The following is a 24,274-nucleotide window of genomic DNA, read 5'->3' as shown; positions in this document are numbered from 1 at the left end:
CTGGCATGATGATGATCCCCAACCTAAGGATGGTGCAGACCATCTATATATATAAAGTGTGCCTTGAATGTGTCTGTGTGTACAACTCTCCTACAGTTCACACCACTGGACCAATCATAACCAAACCTGGCTATGATGATGGTCCTCACCTAGGGATGGTGCACACCATTTTTCAAGGTTAAGGTCAAAGGTCAAGGTCATAGCCTATATATATATATATATATATATATATATATATATATACTTTCCTACAGCCCACACTATTGGACTGATCATGAACAAACTTGGCATGATGATGGTCGGCAACCTAGGGATGTTGCACAACATTTTTCAAGGTCATGGTCAAAGGTTAAGGTCATATTTAGTGTGGCTCTTTATAAAATCTTTCATCTAGGGATGGTGCACACTAAGTTGGGATTCGTTACCATCCCATGGCACTGACCAACTTGTTTGTGAATTCCTCCACCCCCTCAACTAATTAAACAAATGTTAACGATTGTGATCCTTTGTGATTGTTTCAATTTTTATGTGTAACAATACAAGTGTTAACTTTGATATGATCTATTTGCTTTAAAGTTCATAGTTGGATTTCAGTCATTTCAGAAGTAGTTACAAAATTTTAAACACCTTAAGAAAGTTTTTTTTGTTTGTTTGTTTGTTTTTTATTACATTTTCACCCCAAACAAGGCAAATTGCTACTTTGGTGTAGGGGGCTACTATCAGGGGCAACAACTACTGGGGTACTATCTAGGGATTTGGGAAGCAAGATGTCGGTTCACGTTACACGTTTCTGCACGTCAGTACTGTTGGGGAAGCAGGGACCTGGAATGGAATTCCAGAGTCTAGCGGATCTGGGGAAGAAACTATTGGAGTAAAAAGATCTTTTACATCTAGGGATCTCTACAGTGTGGGGGTGGGATTTAGCAGCCTGTCAGGTTTGTCGAGGGTGCTCATGTTGTGGGGGCACAAGTGATTGCAGTTCGGCAGAGCATTCACCACTAAAATACTTGTAGAAAAGGCAGAGGGATGCAACATTTCATCGATGGGACAGAGGCTGAAGCTTAGATACCAGTTCAGGGCCTATCAGGTTTGGGACTCTCTTTTGAACCTTGTCAAGGAGCGAGAGACTAGTAGCAGATGCACCAGCCCAGATGTGACAGCAATACTCCATACATGGGTGAATGGTGGCCTTATAGAGGTACAGGATACTTTCGGGTGTTAGTAGTTGTCTAGCACGGTAGAGAGAGCCCACCTTTCTTGCAGCGGCCCTGGCAATGCCTTCAATGTAATTGTTCCAACTCATGTTTCCTGTGAACGTTAGGCCAAGGAGTTTGAAAGATGTACTCTCAGATAAAGAGTCGTTGGCCATTGCTATAGGTGGTAGAGAGGGTTTCTTGTAATTATTGAATGAAACTAGTTTAGTCTTGGCAGCATTGAACGTGACCAACCACTTTTGTCCCCATTCCACCACAGATTGGAGGTCTTCCTCTAGTGTTTCTGCCATTTCTTTAGAAATGTGTTCATTTGTCTTCCTGTCGTGCCTGCCATAGAGTGTAGTGTCATCAGCATATATACTCATCTCAGAGGCAATTTTGTTGGGGAGGTCATTTATGAATATCAGGAACAATAGAGGTCCAAGGATAGAACCCTGGGGCACCCCCGCATTTATATCATATTGTTTAGATGTACAACCGTCGAGGACAACCTGGATTTTTCTCTTATCTAAGAAGGATTTAATTATGTTAAGTATTCTACCAGTGATACCGTATGATCTAATTTTCCTGAAGAGACCCTCATGCCATACCCTGTCAAAAGCCTTAGATATATCTAGAGCTACCGCTCTGCCCTCCCCCGCTTTGTCCAGTGAATGGTATATACGTTCAGAGATCACAGTTAGGATGTCTGCTATGGAACGGGCTTGTCTAAATCCATATTGTTTGTCAGTCAGAAGTTTAGCATCTGTAAGGTGATGGACTAGAGCATGGTTAATTAAGGTCTCAAATATTTTGGCAAAAAGTGGGAGGAGGCTAATGGGGCGATAATTTGATGGGTCAGTCCTTTCGCCAGAATTCTTGAATACTGGTACAACAGAAGCAGTTTTCCAACAGCCCAAAAAGCAAGCTTTATTAATGCATTTGTTGTAGAGTTTGGAGAGAACTGGAGCTACTTCGGCTGAGCACTTTTTTAATAGCACAGCTCGGATAAGATCGGGTCCACATGCTTTTGAAGTGTCAAGGTTTTTTATGATAGCATGCACCTGAGTAGGGGTGGTTTTCAGATCCTCTAGCGTGGCATCTTTCCGCATAGGAAAGTCAGGTAGTGGGTGGTTGGAAGGGTCCAGTGTGGAGTTTGAGACAAACCGACTGGCAAACGTGTTAGCCTTGTCGGTTGCTGAGGAGACAACCTTGTGATTGTTGGTTAGTGGGGGAATTGTTGATTGCCCATTATTTACTACACTGTTGTAGATTTTCCAGAAGTCTCGAGTTCCTAGTTTTTGTGCTTCGCTGCGCTTTTTAGTGGTTTCCTTAAATTCTCTCTTAGCTGTCGCTATTTCTTTCTTAACGTTATTTCTAGCTTCTATATACTTCAGTCTGTTTGAACTGGACTTATGTCGGTTAAACCTATGGTATGCATGCTGCTTTTGAGCAATGACAGTTGCGCAAGTAGAAGTAAACCATTGGGGAGAGTGGGGCTTACTATAAAATTTCCGCATGGGAACATGCGCTTCGATTGCAGTTTTGAACCAGTCAGTGGTCCCGTTTGCACACTGTTCAGCAGGGAGAGAAAAAATATTTCTCCTAGGGCATCTCTGATTAGTTCCCTGATGGCTTCCCAGTCAGCCTTTTTATAATATCTTGTTGTTTTGAGCACTGGCTCTTCAGTTTGGGGTCTAGAGTTTAGGGCGATTTCGACCATTATCACTGCATGATCAGCGTTCCCAAGTGGGCTGTGGGCCTTCATTGTGCAGTCATCGGGAACTGTGGTCAAAAACAGATCTAGAAGTGATGCGTGTTGTTCTTCCTGGTCAGGGAAACGGGTTGGAAACGTAACAATTTGTGATAGGGAGTGAGATATAGTGAAGCTATGAGTTGTGCTGCCCGCTGCATCTGTGTAAGTAGAGAATCCAAGCCAGATTTGTGGTGGACATTAAAGTCACCAAATACATGTATTTGTGCGCTAGTGTCGAGGGAGAGTGCCGTGTCTATGCTGTCAGAGACTTTGTTTATTATGGTGCAGTCCTGAGTCGAGGGAGAGCGGTAGAGAAAATAATAGTAGCTAATATTGTGTTGCATGTTTAGTCTAAAGCACATAAAGGTTTGATCATCTGTTTCTAGGTTTGTTTCTCTAGTCAGGGGGGGGGGGTATTACGAATGTAAACTCCAAGTCCGTGCATGAGTCTGTCAGAGTCCTTACGGCAGAGTGGGAGATATCCAGGCATGTTAAAGTGGTTAGAGGGGATGGAGGAGTGTAGGTTAGTCTCACTTAATGCTAAGATATCCGGGGTATTTGTTAAGAGAAATGCTTGCAACATCCAATTACTGCAAGGATGCCCGCAAACCTGCAAAGTGAGTACTTTGAGCATACAGCAAAGTCCTGCGCTTTGCACAGGAACTTTTGCTAGTATATATATATATATATATATATATATAGATAGATAGATAGATAGATATATATACTAGACTACCCGTGACCCGTTGGGTCAGTATGTTATATTAGCTATGGAATTCATGTATGAGCGTGACACTTGTGATGTAAAGAAAATAGGTTTTTTTTGACATAACAGAAATATTTCTATGAAAGTATATTAAAATGAAAAATCACGGACGGATCACTCAAACATGAAAAAAATCCTCCCTAATCGTGTAAAGTTACCTATTTTTCCGAATAATTGCTCAAAAATCGAAAATTAAACATGATTTTCCTACGAATCGAACGCCGATGAAAGTCATTTAGCAGCAAAAACGCACATGAACCTACCGATGAGAAATATAAGAATGAAAAATCAATATTGGAATCGTTCAACCAAGTTATAGAAACTTAAAATCTAAAAAAAAAAAAATAATTAATAAAACCTGAAGCAAAAAAATAAAACCTAAATAAAATAAAATAAAACTAATATTGAAACAGATTAGTAAATGTGTCAACAAATTCACCGTTCTCACACAACTATTTTGTATCTAGAAATGTCAACAAAAAATAAAAAAAGAAGGTAGGAAGGAAAAGGAACAGATAGAGAGTAGTTGTAGTCATAGTAGTAGTAGTAGCAGTAGTAGTAGTCTTGGCTTTACTACAATTGTTCTTATGTTTGTCAACGGGTTAAAGTTGTTTAGTTGTAAGAAAATAGCGACAGTATAGTTGTAATAAAGAATAGTTGCAAAACACCCCCACTCTTCTCATGTTAAATAATAATTTCGAAATAATAACGTTAATATTTCAGTGTGCAGGTTAAAATCTGCAAAAGAAGCGATTTGTGTTTATTTGTTTACATTGTTATGGGTTGATGTTTATACGCTTATGCGCAACCGGATGTCATAAACCGGAAAGTGGGTTACATCACTCGTTACAAGGTCATTTGAGTTTTATAATTATATATATATATATATATATATATATATATATATATATATATATATATATATATATATATATATAAAAGCTGATTACTATCTCCAAAAACAGAAATAAAGTTAACAACTATAGATTTGAGATGCCATGTTCAATGTCTGTTGAGTTATTTCATCATGCTTAATAATACTCTCGGGAAAGTTTTAATCCTCTCCTCTTCTCGGCTAAGAGTTAAATATCTTAGGGTACACTAGACCCACAAACCTTAGTAGGGTAACTTGTCCAGAGAATGGCACTGTGTTGATTTGCAAGAAAAACATTTTTCAAGAAATTTAGATTTGAAAAAGTTGCTAATCAAAAATGAACAGCAGCACTTCAAGAGGACATTGTCTTTTTAGCAGACAAAACTGCTGCTGTTGCTGCTGCTACTGCTGCTGATGATGATGATTCATCTACACAAAAATTGGTTTTATTAAAATACTAGCGGCGGAGGGTGGCTTTGCTTGATTGTAAAATATGCTTAAAAATAATTTAATTCATGCGGATTTTGTATTTATTATTACAAAGCTAATTCTATGTTGAATATTATATTGTACCTAATATATAATACTTATTTCAAAAGTTTAAAAAAAAAAAAAAGGTACTTAGGGGCGCCATCAGCTAGAATTAAAATCTAAACACTTAATGCTCCAGCCACATTCTGTACTGATTGAGCTATTGATAGATGGTTCAGAAAGATTTTAAATGAAACCACATTAAGTTATGAATCAATTTGCGCATGCGCAAAAGTAATAGAAATATGTCAATAAGTTGAAATGAACATTTTGCATTTAAACTTGTCGACTTCTGTACGCGTTATTCATCTATCCAAACTCGTTATAAACCAACCTTGGTGTATGCTTACTATTTCCTGTTAATTAAATTAAAGTGTCATGTGACCAGTAGTTTTAGAGTTTATCATTTAAATATTGGCACACTGACACTCATGCATACATCTACTGTTTTATTTATATAGATTTCAAATAAATTTCAAAATGCTGTAGAATTAATAATTTTTGCCTTTTATATTTTGAAGTTTTCTTTCTTGAATTGTCAAAATTTGCTGAAGAACATAAAGTAAAAAATTAATTTTCTTTTTTCAAAAAAAAAATGTCCGTACAAAAGCGTCTCTTTTGTTTTGCTTATTTTGAAATCTAGCTGATCCAAAATTATTTATCTTCGCCAATTGGAAGAAATGTTGTGTCTCTTGTCTGAGATTGTGGTTTTGTATCAAATCTAATTTCTTTACCGACATAACTTTCATTCTGCTTGGTCTTTTGATTAAGATCAAACTCGTAGGTTAGTGAAAAAGAAATTCTTCTAAACTGAGACAATTTTTATTTTTGCACCAATCCCAAATTCCCTTTTTAGTAGAACTGGAGTTTACCTACATCAAAAAACGATCTTGTGTCTAACTCTACCCTCATTGGGAAGGTAAGTAAATATGGATTATCAATTCTGCTTGTTACGAATGGGTTGATTTTAAATTCTTTTTGAATATCATATATGTCTACGCAGAGATTGTTGAGTATTGGTCAATAGTGAGTATTCATACCAAAAAATCGATTTTTAATTTGCACAAATAAAAAATCATTTAATTACTTTTAGCTATGTTCAGTTATTCGTTGTTCAATTTAACACATATTTTTAAATTTTACTTGGTTATGAAGAATACACACGTGGATACACGATAAGTGGTCATACAATTTTATTTATTTTATTACTATATAGATATAATTAGCACAATTCAAAGAGTTCTTCATCAAAAATAGTTTTAAAATATTATTTTTCAGTTTATGTGATATACATCTTAGTACTCATATATTTACATACATATATCTGTGTGTACGTGTCTGTTCTTCGTAAATTCTTTGATGAATTTCGTCATTAGATAATAATTGTCTCAAACAAAAGATGATTAAATTTACTAAATTTTTTTTTTTTTTGGAGGTGGGGGTCAACTTTTCTTTTGTTGTTCTGGATCTTATATGCGTCCTCGCATATCTATGAGATACTTTGTCTGTCTGTGCGTCGATGGCTCCAACCATCACGCTTTACATCCGAAATAACATTCTTCTACATCTATCACAGTTGAGTTTGAAAATCTGATGTATAGATAGCAATAATCATACAACAATTTCGTATTTATATTATTTAATTGGAATGCATTGTTGAGATGAGTATTATTTATTAATTTATTTATTGTGGACTATTATCCTCATCTTTCTTAGATGTTGTGGCGAAGTTGATAGAGACGTTGAATCTCTACGGTTCCAGGTGAGCATTGTCTGAAGATAGCGATTTCAATCCTACCCAAAGCCGACCAGACGCTTACTTGGCCAAAACGTAGTGAGACTACAACAACTACGGATGGCAGTAATTACTGAGAATGCAATTAGAAGATTCGGAGTTCCTATCTCGTCGCTGTTACCACCTGACGAAGGCCAGAAGAATAGTTGGCCGAAACGTTGTGAAACAACATTTAAGAAAGATGAGGATAATAGTCCGTAATAAATAAATAAATTAATTTCGTATTTTTTTTCAGTCGATGTAGCTACCGACCTACTTCAGGAGTATAAGTCGCCATGTTTGTTATTAGGAAAGTGTTAATTACATACTTCCGAGGTTTCATATTTAAGTTTTATTTGAAATTAAAAATGATTACTTTTTGTAGAAAGTTATGCTTGAAAGTTATGACAATGCAGTTTAGTAGAAAAAGGCACTGTTGGATACAAGACAAGGTAAAAAGAATAATCGAAAAATTATTGAAAGATTCCAATAATTTTTAATTATAAATTATTTATTTACCAAATCAATATTGTTTTAGTCAACAACGTTTCATGACATAACTTCAGGAATGTTTTTAGTCGTTAGGATTATTGATTTTCACCTAGACAGCCCAGATTCGATTTCCAGTGTAGACGTTGGCTAAATGGCTGACTGAAAACCTGGGCATGGCGAGTTCAAATTCAGTTCATTCCATCGAAATACACATCAAAACTCACACTTGACCTTGGGTCTAACCATTTAGAAAGGAGGCAAATAAAATACAAAATATATAAATATATAAATATAAAATAACTTGGATAAAATAAAATATATAATAGAAAATAACCTTGTGTGTAACCCTCAAGAAGAGGCAAATAAAATAAAACATATGAGAATATAATATAAAAGAATATGAAATAATATAAAATAACTTGAATAAAATAATGTATAAAAATATATAGATATATAATATAAAATTGATCATCTTTAGTTAACTATTACGTGTAATTATATTTATGTAGATATTCTATATGATTTATACTTGAACAAAATAAAAATAATCTAAAATATATAAATATATAATATAAAATAATAAAATATATAATCTATAATATAAATATAATTTGTCTGTTTAAATCTATGTATGTATGTATGTATGTATGTATGTATGCATGTATGTATGTATGTATGGCTGCCTAAAACTTTCGACAGAGGCGAGGGATTTTCATAAGATTGGTATCATTTTGAAGCGTGGCCTTTCGGACGACAAATATCGAAAAATTGGCTAAAAACATTAATTCTTTCACCCTAAACTGGGCAGTTTTCTACAAGGAGGGGTCAATTTTTTGCGAGCCATTTTTACAAGTCATCGTATCGGTTGGATTGACTTTGCCTAATTTTAACGTTCCGAACTTCCGGTCGCGTCATGGAGTAGCGGTAAGACGGCAGATTTTCTTTCACTTTCTGTTCCGCCTTCGCATCACAGTGCCTGCCTACTACCACTTTTGTTTTTTTGTTTTATTTTGCTCAACACACATCTCCAAACATCCAAGCAACGCCGGGCACCCAGGCTAGTATAGAATAAAAAATAAAATAACTTGAATTAAATAAAAATAGTATAAAATAATCGGAAATAAAATAGCTTTGCGATTATATCATAGAAAATAAGGAGTACAATCCCTGATAAGATTTTGACCAATCTCACAACCAACTTACGTTCGTGTTCAATCTTTTTCTATATAAAATAATTAAATCCAATTTTTGTCTCGCTTTTTTTTTTTTCAGCTTATGAAGATGAGAAGCAGAAGTCTGATAACTTCATCCCTTGCCATGATATGATGACCTGCAGCCCATTTGTAGACAAAGCCTGCCGAGTTCCGCTTGATCGTGCTGGAAAGCTATGTATTAGTGAGCAGTCATATGGATACACGCCAAACAAATCACACTCTCCGTGTCTTGTCCTCACATTACGTTTGGTAAGAAAACGAAATATCTTTAAACAAAGAATTTACTCTTTTACCAAATTTCATCCAGTCTTGAAAATAGCGTTGGAGATAAGGGTTCATACCTCCACCCACTGATGCATATTTTATTTTATTTAAACTAAAGTATCATTTTTTTTTCTAATAACAAATAACATTTGATTATTTAATTCTAATTAATTATTCAGCATTTATCCAGCAAATTATATATTTTACGTGATCACTACTGAACTGTTGAGTCAGTATTTGTTTATTTATATATGTATATATATATATATATTTTTTTTTTTTTTACAAAGTGATCACCACTTATCAAGGCCCGGAAGCCACTCAGGGATAAGGGTTATTGCAAGTACATTACATTAGTGTAAAGATTTGATGAAGTGTTTACTTAAGGGGGCAGTTCATTAGGAATTTGTTAACGTTGGACTTGAAGACATTTAAGTTGTAGTCCGGTGGGAAGCAGGCAGATGGAACAGAGTTCCACAGGCGTGCAGTTCTAAGAAAGAAGCTTTGTTCATGGAATCCGCGTTTTGATTTAGGCACAGATATAGAGTGGGGGAAATTTTTCACAGTGGATTCAGCTAGACGGGTGTTTTTCGTGAAAGATTGGCGAGGGGGGACCAGAGATTGGAGTTCAGACGAGCACCTGCCATGGAAATAACGATAAAACAAGGATAGGCTCGCAACGTCTCTTCTGTGGGAGAGAGGTTGAAGGGTAGAGAAAAGGGCATCCCCCACTAAGCCACAAAGTCTATTTTGTACTCTGTCAAGGTAGGATAGGCTGTTTTTAGCAGCTCCTGCTCAGATATGGCAACAGTATTCCATCCTTGGATGTACTTGGCTTTTATATAGATAGAGAATTGCATCAGTAGTGAAATATCTTTTATAGGAGTATATATATAGATAGAGAATTGCATTAGTAGTGAGATATCTTTTATAGGAGTATATATATAGATAGAGAATTGCATCAGTAGTGAGATATATATACTCCTATAAATTTGTTTTTTGTTTTTGTGTGTATTGATATTCATATAAAACCTCTTTTTCTATGTAGTCGTTTATTTGCTTCCCCACTGAGCAAATAAGGCACAAGGCCGTTTTTTAATGTGGAGATGGAGGGAAGGGGACTAGCTCCCCCGAGAGGAGACTGGATAGTGACAATTGCTATGAAGGGTTTTCCCTACATTGACTAAAACTGATTGCTCAAGAGCAATTTTGATTGCTGTATCTGCCGGAACAGAAACTGATAACAGAAAAAAAAATTGATAACAGAAAAAAAGATTTTGGCCCGAAGGCCAAGAAGAAAAACGGTGAACCTTTTCTCTGTTTATTTAAAAAGAAAATACAACTTTGTTATATATGGATCGGAGAATTGCATTCATCTGCAAAATATCTACCTAATTTGCATATTCTTGTAAACATTCATTTTAATTAATTCCTTATTAGTTTTTTTTCAGTTTTCTTCTGGGATGATCATCTTTAGTTAACTATTAGGTGTAATTATATTCATGTACATATTCTACATGATTTATGATTTATACATGCGTTATATTTGTGTAAAAAGCTTATAGTAAACACAAACCGCTTTCTATATGTATTTATGTGTTCGTATATATATTTGTTTAAAAAGATTTGCCTATCAAACACCTCTGTCAGTTTTTGGTCTACAGACATGAAACTTAATATATGGGGTATTCGAACCCATGTGAAACTTTTATTTAGGTTTTAGCTGGAGATTATCGGTGCAAAAGTGTGAAAATTAAAAAAAATGAATTTGCCAGGTGAACGTCAAATGACGGCATTACGAATTTGCGTCCGTAACATAATAGCTATTGATTCATGTTGTAACATTTAGTCTTGCAACAAACATGTCTTCATAGCTCAGGCATTAACGTCAAAGGAAAAAGTAAATCGTAAGCTAAACGTTTTGGTTTCAATTCTCAGTGGCGCATGAGTAATTTTTTAATTTTATTTTTTAAATCATTACTATATATTGGGTCCAATATAATACAATAATAAATACGAAATATGCATTAATCAAGATATCATATTTAAGCGTATTTTACGACCGGACAATGCCGGGCGGCCTGCTAGTATATTTATATATAAATAATATTAAATGAAAGATGAGGAATAAAAGTTATATATAACTTTATTATATCATCAGAACAATAAGAGAACTTAAACGGAAAATTAAGAAAAAAAAAACTCTTTAGGCCAAGGTATTTCGAAGCTAAATGCTTCTTATCAGAAGAGAAGAAGGGCCAGAATTATACAAAATGCGAATATAGAAAAAAATGGTTTAAAGACATTTAGATATGAAATGAGAATGAAGGGATGGGTTAAAATGGTAGATAGTAATTAAAATTAGGCACAACATGTAAGGGTAAGTCGGAATGTTAGTATATATGTAGGTAATATTTTTAAAAAATATAGGTCACTATAAAATAATTGGAATCATAAAAGAAGAAAGGAAAACTAGGGAAGACAGAAAAGAAAGTGAAGAAAGAAGAGGAGAAGATAGAAACAGTAAATAGGGAATATGAAATATATATATAAATAAATAAAAAAAAATTAAATTAAACAATCTTAAAGTGAAGAATAATTATTTTTAATTAATATTTATATATATATATATATATATATATATATATATATATATATTATAAAAGAAAAGAGAGGGAAAATAGGAAGAGAAAAGGGAGAATGAGCAGGAAGAGAGAGAGTTTCAATAAACATATGGAAATTTCCAAATATTATGAAACCTTTATGTGATGTCATAATAAACCCTCTCCCTCTTTTCTTCCCCTCTCTCGTTATCTCTTTCCCTCTCTCTATCTCCTCCCTCTTTCTAACTCTCACTCTCCCCCTCTCCTATCTCTCCTCCTCTCTCTGTCTCTCTTCTTTCTCTAGCTCTCTCCCTCCTCCTTCTCTCTACCTTTCCCCCTCTCTCCATCTCTCTTTATCTCTTCCTCCTCTCTCTTTCCATTGGATCAGTATATGTAATATATATATATATATATATATATATATATATATATATATATATATATATATATGAAAACATTGAAATTACAAAATAAACGAGAAAGAAAGAGAAAGAGAGGGAAAATGAGAGGGGGAGGACATGATAAAAAAACTGAAAATTTTTTCATTATTTAATTTTTGGATTTTATTCTGTAAGGAGCATTTGTCTTTTCTATTTTGCTAAGAAGAAGAAGAAAAAAAAGAAGAAAAGAAGACAGCAACTTCTTTTTCTTCTTCTACTACTACTATTACTGTTACTACTACTTCTCTTATGACAATAATAATAATAATAATAATAATAATAATAATACAATTTAAAGCTTCAGCCAGGATATCCAAAGAGAATTCGGTATGGGAAAGTGCCACTGCTAGTTATCAGAAGAGGAAAACTAGAGGCAACTGAAGGCATTGAACTACCTAGCGAAGAAGAGATGAAGACACCAGGTTACAAATATTTGGGAGTTTTGGAAACAGACACCATCAAAGCAACAGAAATGAAAGAGAGAATCAGAAAAGAATACCTCAAAAGAACAAGAAAACTCCTAGAAACTAAACTATATTGTAGAAACTTAATTAAAGTTATAAACACATGAGCAGTGTCATTAATAAGATACTCTTGAAAATTTATAGGGTAGACTAAAGAAGAACTGAGGCAGGAAACTCATGATCATGCACAATGCATTACACCGAAAGGATGATGCTGATTAACTCTACATGAAAAGGAAAGACGAAGGAAGAGAATATATATTATTTAATAGGAATTCATTATTGAGATGAGTATTATTTATTAATTTATTTATTGTGGACTATTATCCCCATCTTTCTTAGATGTTGTTTCATGACGTTTCGGCCAACTATTCCTCTGGCCTTCGTCAGGTGGTAACCGCGATGGGATAGGAACTCCGAATCTCCCAACTGCATTCTCAACAATTACTGCCATCTATAGTTGTTGTCATTTCACCACGTTTTGGCCAAGGAAGAGGACTAATTTATAAAGAAAACTGTGTGAATAACACAATAAAAAACGAATTAGAAAAAGACATAATGCAGAACACAGAAAGGATAATTACCGCAGCAAGAAATATTGAAAAAATGAACAGAGAAGAAAGGGACAAGAAAAGAAAAATCGGAAGAGAAATATGATCCGATGACGATGACAAAAGATTTAACAAAAACACTTGGACACGGCTATAAAAAGGAAACCTAATGTGGCACAATGACGTAGCCTCTTTTGAGGGAGCTGGGGTCTTCTACATTAATAAACCTTGTGCCTAACTTGATCTGCAATTGTGCGGTGCAATTGTGTAAAACAGATGTTTGTGATTTTGAAAATGTTCTGCGATGACTCAAGCCAAGAATGACAGTTTGTTTATAATATTGAACCAAGGCAAAACGATATAAAACCTTACAATTTGAAAGGTCAAACCAGGAGAACTCGTCAATGAAGCATTCGAAAACAAAACAATGTTTAACCTGTATGAATATACCGTCTTTCTTTTTATGTCCTTCTCTCGTTCTCTCTTGCTCTCTCTATTTCTCTCATTCACACCCTTTATTTCTCTTTCAATGAAGAAAGCAAGAATTGAAATATGATATGCATTGTAAAAACAGTTGAAGCTTGCACCCTGTATGCGCGGGATATACTAGTTTGGTGTGCACGCAATGGGTCGACTAAATATGCTTCCTACTACTGTTAAATAAGAACCAACCACATCAAAGCAAGAATCAACAATACACACGAAAACAGTAAATGCAGACTCTGTGAACAAAGAGATGAAACAATAAACTACATAATAAGCAAAAGCAGCAAACTAGCCCCCCCCAAAAAAAAAAAAATATAAAAATAGACACAAGTGGGAAGGCAGTATAATGGGAATTATGCAGACAACATCATCTTGAACATCTAGACAAATGGTACAAACACAAACCAGCAGCAGTATTTGAAAACAGAAGTCCAAAATCCTCTGGAACATGGACGTAAAAACAAATAAACCCATCTAAGCCAGAAGACCGAATGTCAAAATAGTTAACAAGAAGGAATAGTTCTGCCAGACCGTAGATTTCACTGTTCCAGCAGTCCACAGGGTGAACATCAAGAAGCAAATACATGGAACTGGCCAGATGACTGAAAGGGATTTGGAAGATGAAGAAAGTCAAGAAAACATTAATAATAGTAAGAGCACTAGGAACAATCCTGAAATATTTTGTAAAAAGAATGGGAGAAATTCGAATCAAAGGGATTGCTGAGAAGATACAAAGGATAACAATAATTAAAACAGCTAAAATGTTAAGGAAAACCCTTGAATGCAGAGACTAGTACACCAGCTATAGACGCTATCCGGGAATATATATAAACTGCTACAAAGGTAAAACACAAAGAAACGCTACATGGAATCAAGAAAATTGAAATTGTATAATTGTTGTGCCTTCCCTCCAAAAAAGTGTTGGCATCAACTGATACCCCACCAAATAGTCGAGGAAGGTCAAGGAGGATGGAAATACCAAGGAGAGAAAGCACTAACCAGACCTCCATTGGATGAGTGCGAAGAAGACTGGAACATAAGGGAGGCTTATTACAATGCAAATTCCAGTGAAGACCAATGGTAACTACCAACGAGTAATCAATTGTAAACGTCTGTTGCGATAACGCAAATTAATTTGCAAAGGTTATCAAAAGAGGTGGAGAGTATTGGAAATCTGGAGAAACTTACTGTCAGTAAGACTCCTTTGATGGTGGTCTGTAGTAGTAGTAGTAGTAGTAGTAGTAGTAGTAGTAGTAGTAGTAAATTATCCAATCAGAACAAACTATATGAAAGCAAACATTCGAATTGACGGAGGTGTCCGGGTTCAAATCGATGGAGTTGTTTGCATTCAAATCAACGGAGTTGTTCGGGTTAGAATTGATGGAGTTGTTCACATTCGAGTCAACGAAGGTGTTTGGTTTCGAATCGACGGAGGTGTTTAGTTTTGAATCAACGGAGGTGTTCGCATTCAAATCGCCGGACATTTTTTTTTTTTGTCTCTCTTTCCTCGTGAAACAACAGAATCATCATAAAGAGTAAATGAACCAAACAAAAACTGAATAAAGAAGAAAACCTCGAAAAGCGACTAAGAAACAGACACGTCAAGTCAGCCAATGTAAGAGAAAAAAAGGGCATAATTAAGCTGTTGATTTTTAGCAAGGTTTGCTTAAATGAATAATGCTGCCTAAATACACAAAATTAAAGACTACATAAGAAATCTAAACCTTAACGTTTTTTGTTGTTCTTTCAGCCTCAAGAATTGAGACCAATTCCATTTTCTCGCAACGATACCAACTTTCCAGATAATCTTGATGAAACTGATGATATCGGACCATGGATATTACCAATTACATGCCAAGGCGATGTAAGATCATATTCGTTCAAATTTTTTTTTCAATTCTTTAAAAATGACAAAATTGAATGTTTTTTATGTCGATTTCATTTTTGTTTTTTTTGTTTTTTTCATTCATCAAATTCCATCATTGTCATATTTTGGGGTTGTATATATACAGGGTTGAACGATAAGTTTGTCACTCTAAAGAAAACAACACTACAGCTTTATTTTAAAACTTTTATTGAAAAAAATCAATTCAGATAACTTGATTATGTAGTAGAGCTGTCATCTATTAAATGTAGCTGCCTTCACCCTCAATCACAGGTTGGCTTTGGTGTTGTGGGAGGTCGTGTAGGTGATGTTTTCGACGTATGATCAAAGTAGTCGAGCGGGTTCAAGTCGGGGGGAGAAGAGGGACCTATGAAAGAAGGGTACAAAATCATAGCACTCCTTCTGAAGCCGAGCCTGGATCTCTTTGGACTTGTGAACCGGCGCTGAGTCCTGCTGCCACACCCAGGGTCTGGGAGATTACCACACTCTTCAGCACATCCAGGTACATTTTAGTATTGAGTTTCAAGCCAACTTCAAAGATGTGAGGTGGCATGATGTGGCCCTCACTTGAAATCACACCAAAGACCATAACCATAGCTGGAAACTTCATTGAGCTGTGCCTTCAAGTGTTGCACCATCCAGATTTTTATTTTTTATTATTACATTTTCACCCCAAACAAGGCACATTGGCACTTTGGTGTAGGGGGCTACTATCAAGGGAAACAACTACTGGGGTACTATGTAGGGATTTGGGCAGCAAGATGTTGGCCCATGGTTCACATTGCACTTAAACTTCTGCATGTGCATGTTGGGGAAGCAGTGACCTGGAATGGAATTCCAAAGTCTAGCGGTTTTGGGGAAGAAACTACCGGATTTTGAGGGTGCTGGCAATGGTCCTGTTGTCATAACTTGGATCGGTAGAGAGCATGAGTTGTACAGCAGTGCATCTCTACTCTCGCTCATTGAACATTGTGTCACTGCAACAAAAAAAAAAGAAAGGCGGTTTTCATCAAATGGAAATGGAATCATGTCGTCTTTTCTAGGGCGATAATTTTATTAATCAACCCTATATATATAAACGTTCATGTGTTTACATGTCTCTTGAATGTATATTTATGGGCAGACAAAGTCACCTTCAAAAAGATTGTAATCAATCATGACCAACAGAAACATAAAAATAAATACCAAATTCAGAATACTTCGAACGTGTGTATGGTCTGTTCTTTTACACGGTTGTGAGTGCTGGACAATTACCAACAACACGAGGAAGAGACTAAAGGCAACTGAAACTTGGTTCCTGAGGAGAATTTTGAAGATATACTGAACAGAAAATAAAACAAATCAGGAGGTATTAGAAACAGCAAACACAGAAAGGTCTCTAATAAGAGCAGTACGAAAAAGACAAATAAGATTCATGGGTCATGTATAGAGAAAAAGCGGAATAAAACAGATTAGATCATGAGTAGAAGAAGCAAAGGATGACAGTGAGGAACATATGTTGACAGTCTGAATACCTGTGCAAAATCAAAAATGATGAGCAACAATGAATTCATGAATGACTCCAGAGATAGATGGAGATAAATGGAGAGCCATAGCCATCAATGCCTGTACCAGGCAGGACACCACTTCTTTATTATGATGATGATGATGATGATGATGATGATGATGATGATGATGATGATGATGATGATGATGATGATGATTGGGTCTATGAACGGCTTGTGTTCTCATGTTTGACGTGTCAATATATTCACAGATACAATTCAACAATGGACATATAACATTTACAACAAAAAGGGACGGATAACAGTTCTCTGGGAGTTAACATCGGGCCAATCAGATAAATATACCTTGTCCACCTTTGGTTTTGTTTGATGGAAAGCTGCAAAGATTCATCCCAATGAATCAACAAAGCTTGAGTTGTCTTTTCAGCAGCTTTTATTACCGATGTTTCCCCATTGGAAAAATGCACCCTGGTTCTGCATTCCTTACATTTGATCGGCATTGGACCCTTAGCTCCTTCGAGTGCTCCTAGCCATTACCACTGGTTGGCTCAATCCTCTGTTTCTTTCAAGCTCCAATAACTAACTGACTAACATATACAAAACCTCTCACTTCTAATGACGTCATCAACATCGATTACTCATAACCATTGCTGATGTTTGTCACGTCTACTTGTTTCTCTTGCTAACATTCCTGTGTTTTTTGGGTTTTTTTACATAAGCATAACCACTTATCAAGGCCAAGAGGCCACTCGAGGATAAGGGTTAAAGAGTGTACAGTAGACAATTGGACAATATAGTAATCGTTAGTAATGGAAATTTGGTAAATTGATTAACAAGTGGAACGGCTGATCAAGAACTTGTTTACGTTAGACTTGAAGACAACCATATTGTAGTCAGCTGGAAAGCAGGAAAACGGAAGACAATTCCATAGACGTGCAGTTCTAAGAAAGAAGCTTTGTTCATGGAATCTATGTTTAGGTTTAGGCACAGATAAAGATTGGAGGGAATTATTGATAGTGTTTTCAGCTAGACGAGTGTTTCTTGTGAAAGTTTAGCAAAGGGGGACCATAGATTGATGCTCAGTCGAACACTTTCAATGAAAATAATGATAAAGCAGAAACAAACTCGCAGCATCTCTTTTGTGAGATAGAGGTTGCAGGGAAGAGAAAAGGACATCTCCTATGTGTTCCATTTAAGATCAGGAGTAAAGGTCAAGCTCAGAAGCTTGTCAAAACTTAAGGCCTCCCCAAGATGAGAGCCATTATTTCAATTGATGCCAGATGGGGATCAGAAAGTTTATGATGTAAAGATAGAAGCTTAGTTTTAGATGCATTAAAAGTAACCAGCCACTCCTTTCCCCATTGTACCACATGCTCAAGATCAGAAGAGAGAAAATCGGAGAGAACTTGGTCGTTTACTGTCTTAGATGTGGTGTCATCAGCATAAATGTCTACGAATTATGTAAGGATGTGATTTGGAAGATCATTAATGTAGATCAGGAAAAGAGTTGGACCCAGGATGGACCTCTGAGGGACTCCAGCATTAATACTGTGAGCTTTTTTTTTTTTTTTTTGCCATCAACTACTACTCTTATGAACCTATCAGAAAGAAATGATTTAATAATTGAGAAGACATTTCCAGCTATACCATAGCTAGAGATCTTGTGAAGTAAACCTTTATGCCATACCCTATCAAAGGCCTTAGATATGTTAAGAGCAATTGCCCTAGAAAGGTTTCCTCTGTCGAGAGATTTGCTAATCCTATGAGATATAACTGTAAGCACATCTGCTGTAGATCTAGCAGAACAGAAACCATATTGAGTGTCACTAAGAAGGTTATTTTTGTTGAGATGGTTGATTACTTCTCTATTTAACACAGATTCTAGCAACTTACTCATGACACACAGGAGACTTATTGGCCTGTACTAAGAGTGGGATGAACAATCACCTGAATTCTTAAATACAGGGCATACGATCATATGATGAGATTTTCCAGGGTGATAGGAAGCAATTCTCCTTAAGACAACATTTAAACAGTTTTGTAAGTATGGGCACTAGTTCTGGTTTAAGTTTTTTGAGTACTATAATTGGAATACCTTCAGGGCCGGTTGCTTTACTGGAATCAAGGTTTTTGATTACACGTACAGATATTTGTATATCACATAGCATGTTTTCTGATTGGGGGTTGGCGGCTTTGGTTGCAAAGGGTAGAATTAGCTGCAAAGTTCTTGGCAAAGAGTTTGGCTTTGTCTGATGAGATTATCTCAGGTCTATTGATGATAGTTGGGATAGAGCACACGCTTCTGTTCATGATTCTGTTTGCTATTTGCCAAAACTGGTGGGAACCAAGCCTCTGCTCAGCTACTTTGGACTTGATGGACTGAGCATACAACTTTCTTGCGTTCTTTTATACTTTCTTACAATGGTTGCTGGCAGTCCTGAAAGCGGCTTTAGTTTCCATACATCTATTACGTTTGTGGTAGTTATAAAAACTAACATTGCTTTTCATTTCTAACATAAATATTTTTATCCTAAAAAGTATGTTTCGCCTTGATATATTCATCCTTACATTCTATTTTACAACATCAATAACGGTCATAATCGTTCAGCTTACTTGGTGTTGTCCAGACCAACTACGTAACAAATGGTTGGCAACATTTAATGCTACTAAGACAAAGCTTCTTTCCTTTAACAATTACAAAAGAATCCTCTCAACCACTGATTGCCATGACAAATAATTACCACCAGCTTAACATTCACAAGCAACATGAATTGGAACAAATATGTTGAAAATATCACCAAGGCTGCTGCGAAGAAGGTGGGCTCTCTCTATCCTGCTAGAAAATTACTCACACCAGAGAGCAAAGCAACAATTAACCCATGCATATAGCAGTGTTGATACATCTGGGCTAGTGCATCTATTACTAGTTTCTCAGACAGGGTCCAGAAAAGAGTCTCCAATCTAAAAGGTCCCGCACTGTTAGCCAAGCTCCAACCTCTGTCCCATCATCGCAATTTTGCATTCCTGTGCCTGTTTGACAAATATTTTAATGGAATGTGTTCTGATGAACTCATAGCACTTGTGCCCCTTCAACGTATATATCTCCGATTAATCTGAAAACAACAAAATCCCACCCCTTCACTGTATGGATCCTTAGATGCCGAAAAGGCTTCTGTTCTAATTGTTTCTTCCCTCAGACTGCTAGACTAGAATTCCCTCCCTGTTTCCGGCTTTTCTGACTGTACTGACATGCAAAAGTTCAAATGTAATGGGAACAAACATCTTGCCTTGTTTGAGTTGATAAAGAATTGAAAAAAAAGATGTTCATTTAAATCTATAAATCTAATATTTAAATTAAGTTAGATTCTCGAGTTTTGTGATTAAAACATTTTGTACAAAATCCATGTTTGATCATGAATAACCAATTATTTACAGAAATTTTCAGCTTGTGTTCTTTACATAAAAAGGTAACTCCGATCGAGTTAATTGATCATATATTCATTTCAACCAATAATGGTGTTTGTCTAGAATTTCCCTCGATATGAAAAACCAAAAATAAAGAAAAGTCTGTATAACGTACCTAACCATGATAAAAAGAAAATATGCACAAAAAAATCACGTGAATTAATCGACTCATTTTAAATAAGAAAATCAAATTGTATGACTAAACTCCAGGCAACGATCTCACAATGCCATTTTGAAAACATTTGAAGGAACAAAGGAGATAATTGTCAATTAAAATTTTAGATAGCTATTCTTAATATGAGGAGAGGAGCATTGGAAAAACTCAAATTCATTTAAAAATGATTTTAGTTATTAAAATAATACTTTTTTTTTTTTCTTTTTCTTTTTTTTTTTTACATTTTCACCCCAAACAAGGCACATTGCCACTTTGATGTAGGGGGCTACTATCAGAGACATAAGCTACACGGGTACTATGTGAGGAGTTGGGCAGCAAGATGTCGGTTCACATTACACTAGAACTTCTGCATGTCAGTACAGTTGGGGAAGTAGGAACCCGGAAGGCAATTCCAAAGTCTAGCGGTTCTGGGGAAGAAACTACTGGAATAGAAGGCTCTCTTACATCTAGGGATTTTTACTGTGAAGGGGTGGGATTTTGCTGCTTGTCGGGTTTGTTGGGGGTATTACGTCGAGGAGGTACAAGTGCTTGTAGTTCATCGGAGCATTCACTTTGTAGAACAGGTAGAGGGATGCTACATTTCGTCAATGGGACGGAGGCTGAAGCTTAGATGACAGTTCAATTTATCAACTTGATTAATTTATGTGAATGTTGGTGTATATATTCTTTCCACTATAGGCATCTACATCATAATGATTTTCTTTATATTTGCTTTTAATGACGGAGGGATTCTGGATAAGTGTCTGGAATTCAAATTTTATTATTAGCAAAATTGTTGTCTTGACATATAATTTTTAGTGAAATCAACTAACCTGTTTATTCTTTATTGTGACTTGAAAATTTTCTTAACTTTTGAACATGAGGACCAGTTTTCAGTGTGCGTAAAAAAAAAAAAAAAAGAGAGAACTCCAATAGATTTTATTAATTACATTTCAACCCAATAATTGCTTTACCATCAAAGATTCACCACTAATTTTTAAACCTTAGCATCCTGAGTTATCCCCCTTTGGTTTGAGGACTCTCCCCTTAAGGAGTCATGTTTCTTTTTTTCCGGTGTTAATCTTCTTAAAATAAAGACGTTGATAATTCGTCTCCGCGTGTGGAACTTCCTTCTTTTACTGATATCGACCGCCGCATACATTTAAGATGTCAATCAACAAATACAATTATCCAATGAAATTGCCTCATTTGTAAAAATTGGATATTGCTGGTGGCATACAAAATCATTTCATTGCATAAATATTAAATCTTTTCCAACATTTTTCATTTATTTTTACACGATTTGTTCATTAAAGACGCAATTAATTTTTCTTTTTTTTTTTTCTTAATTTTAATTTGGAAAATTAAAGAATTAAGTTTATTTATTTTTTCCTGTTTAAACTTTTCAAAATTAATTTTTTTATCTTTTTAAATATGAGAATATTTTCCCCCTTATTTTAAGATTTTTAGATTTTAACTATATAAAGTAAAAATAAATTGTACAATTTTTAATTTAAAATAAAAACATTAACGTTTCTTGTTTAATTTTTTATTATATGAAAAAATTATTTTTTCTTATTTTGCAATTTCTATTTTAAAATCAAAAAACTTATTTTTCCTATTTTCAAATTTTTACTTTTAAAATAAGAAAATAATGTTCTTTATTTTAAAATTACAATTTTTAAATTGAAAGCCACATTATTTTCTTATTTTACAATTTTAATTTAAAAAAAAATTTTTTTATTAGTTTATGATATTGCCTTTTTTTTTATCAATTGTTGAAATTAAATTACTGTACAATTCTTTATACTAATTTTATTTTTTTAAATTATTTTCTTTTTCAGACTCCGGTCGACCAAGAAAATATGGGTGAAGTGATTTACACACCAACTAATGGATTTCCTTTGTACTATTATCCATATCACGGCCAGGAGAACTATTTGTCCCCTCTGGTGTTCATCATGTTCAAAGGCATAAAAAAATCAATTGCAGTGACCATCAAATGTTCAGTGTGGGCTGCCAACTTTCGGGAAGGCTCCTACGATACAACATTCAGCTTATTGATTGATTAACACTTCTTCTACATGAAAGCCCATATCCACAAAGGCACGTGTCTCATTTGGCTCTTGTGCTTACCTGTGCAACGACGGATAGGAATTACCTGACTTTCTCGTTTTATTCAGAAGGCTTCCCCCTGCCATACACCCTGATCAAAAAAAAAAAAAAATCGCCGAAGATGATTGAAAAAGAAACAGTGAAAATTCAGAATTCAATCTAATTAAAAAAATTTTTTTAAATTACAGAAACATCTTTATGTTGTATGTATCTATCATGGAACAAAATTTTCATGTTCCAAAAGTCACGTAAATTGATCAAATATTATTTTTAACTAAAAAAAGCAAATTTTTATGAGTAAGCAAAATGGGCTGTCCTTGAAAAAAGAAACGAGCAGAATAAACTCGTGAGATCAGTCTTGTAATGCTAACGATTTTACATTAATCACTTCAAATCATTTAAAAATGATTTTCTTTATATAAAAAAAATATACTTTATCAATTTATATGATTTTTGGAATATGATATTTTTGTTCCACGATGGTTACATACATCATAAAGATTTTTCTGTATTTTTATTTATTTAATTAGGTTGGATTCTGGATAAGAATCAAGCAAACACACAAAAAAAAACAATGGATTCCACATGACTTTTGTTAGAGTGCAAAACGTTCTAGACTACGTATGCTTAGATTGGCTTTTCGAATCACTTTAGTTGTCGTGTTCAATTAAATCACAACATATTTTATATATTACAAAATAACTGACTGCCAAAATCTACCAGGTTAGTGATCTTAGTCCCCACTCTGCAAAGGTTTTGTCAGATATTTTTCATGCCCTCCCCAAAAAAAAATAGACGGGCTGTCCAAAACAAGGACAACTGGAGACCATTTTTATTTTCTGTTGGTTGCAGCAGTGAAAATATGTTTCTGTTTATTGTGTGCCACCACCAGGCAAATAATTGTTTGAACTCTCCAAAAAGGAGCATGTCTCACATCTAGAATAAATGCAAGGAGTTTTCCCTTGACACTAAAACCAACAAATTCTAGGGCATTGTTGGTTGAGGTATAGTTTTGGTCCTGTGCAGGTCTAGGAGAATCACCCTCCCAGGCTTTGCCTTCTCTCTTTGAAAAGGGATTAGTTTATTGCTAATACTACTAGAGAATGCCTATGTGACTGCCCAGGTATTTTTTGCAGCTGGAGTCCTCTTCCTCTAGGACACTGGCTCTTCAATCCTGCTTTCTGGCACTTGCGTAACATCATTCCATCGTGAGATGGAGATAAACACTGAGCAGATCCAGGTGAAAAATATAGTGTTTTCTTGAGTTTCACGTATACTTATTTTTTTACGTATACTTATAAACCAATCACGAGCTTTCTTCGGCCATATCTATCAAATATGGCTGAACAGAGTAATTGAAATTATAAATGAAACTCACAAAAACTCTCTATTTTTTTTTTGCCTTGCTCTGATCTCCCAACTTGAAACCTAAGTCACACTTTCTGACTCTTGCATCAGATCATACTGTTGCGGGAAGTAGATAAATATTTATTTTATTATTGGAATCCTTCAAAATGAGTAATTTGTTTATTTATTTATTTGCACACTGTTATCCCTATCTTCGTAGTTGTTGTTTCATGATGTTTCGACTAAATATTCCTCAGGCTTTCGTCAGGTGGTTAACCGTGATGGGATAGAAATGTTGAGTCTACTAACTGCATCCTCAGTAATTACTGCCTTCCATAGTTGTTGTTGTCTCACCATGTTTTTGCCAACTAATCCTCTGGTCGGCTTTGGGTAGG

General features: G+C 35.1%; 1 protein-coding gene across 1 annotated transcript in view; it reads left to right on the top strand.

Annotated features, from left to right (window-relative positions):
- The window catches only part of LOC145288100 (sodium/potassium-transporting ATPase subunit beta-like), a 249,869-nt gene extending 226,765 nt beyond the window's left edge, over positions 1-23,104 (top strand). The window contains exons 3-5 of the mRNA XM_080136158.1: positions 8,659-8,849; positions 15,159-15,272; positions 22,262-23,104. Of these exons, the coding sequence (XP_079992284.1) occupies positions 8,659-8,849; positions 15,159-15,272; positions 22,262-22,489 (533 nt within the window). The 3' untranslated portion in view covers positions 22,490-23,104. The remainder of the gene's footprint in view (positions 1-8,658; positions 8,850-15,158; positions 15,273-22,261) is intronic.
- Positions 23,105-24,274: the final 1,170 nt, after the last annotated feature.

This window comes from Euprymna scolopes, chromosome 11, assembly GCF_053919585.1.
Source record: "Euprymna scolopes isolate OS-2025 chromosome 11, ASM5391958v1, whole genome shotgun sequence".
NCBI classification, from domain to species: Eukaryota; Metazoa; Mollusca; class Cephalopoda; order Sepiida; family Sepiolidae; genus Euprymna; species Euprymna scolopes.
The sequence above is the reverse complement of the archived record's forward strand: the minus strand, read 5'-3'. Positions and strand labels throughout refer to the sequence as shown.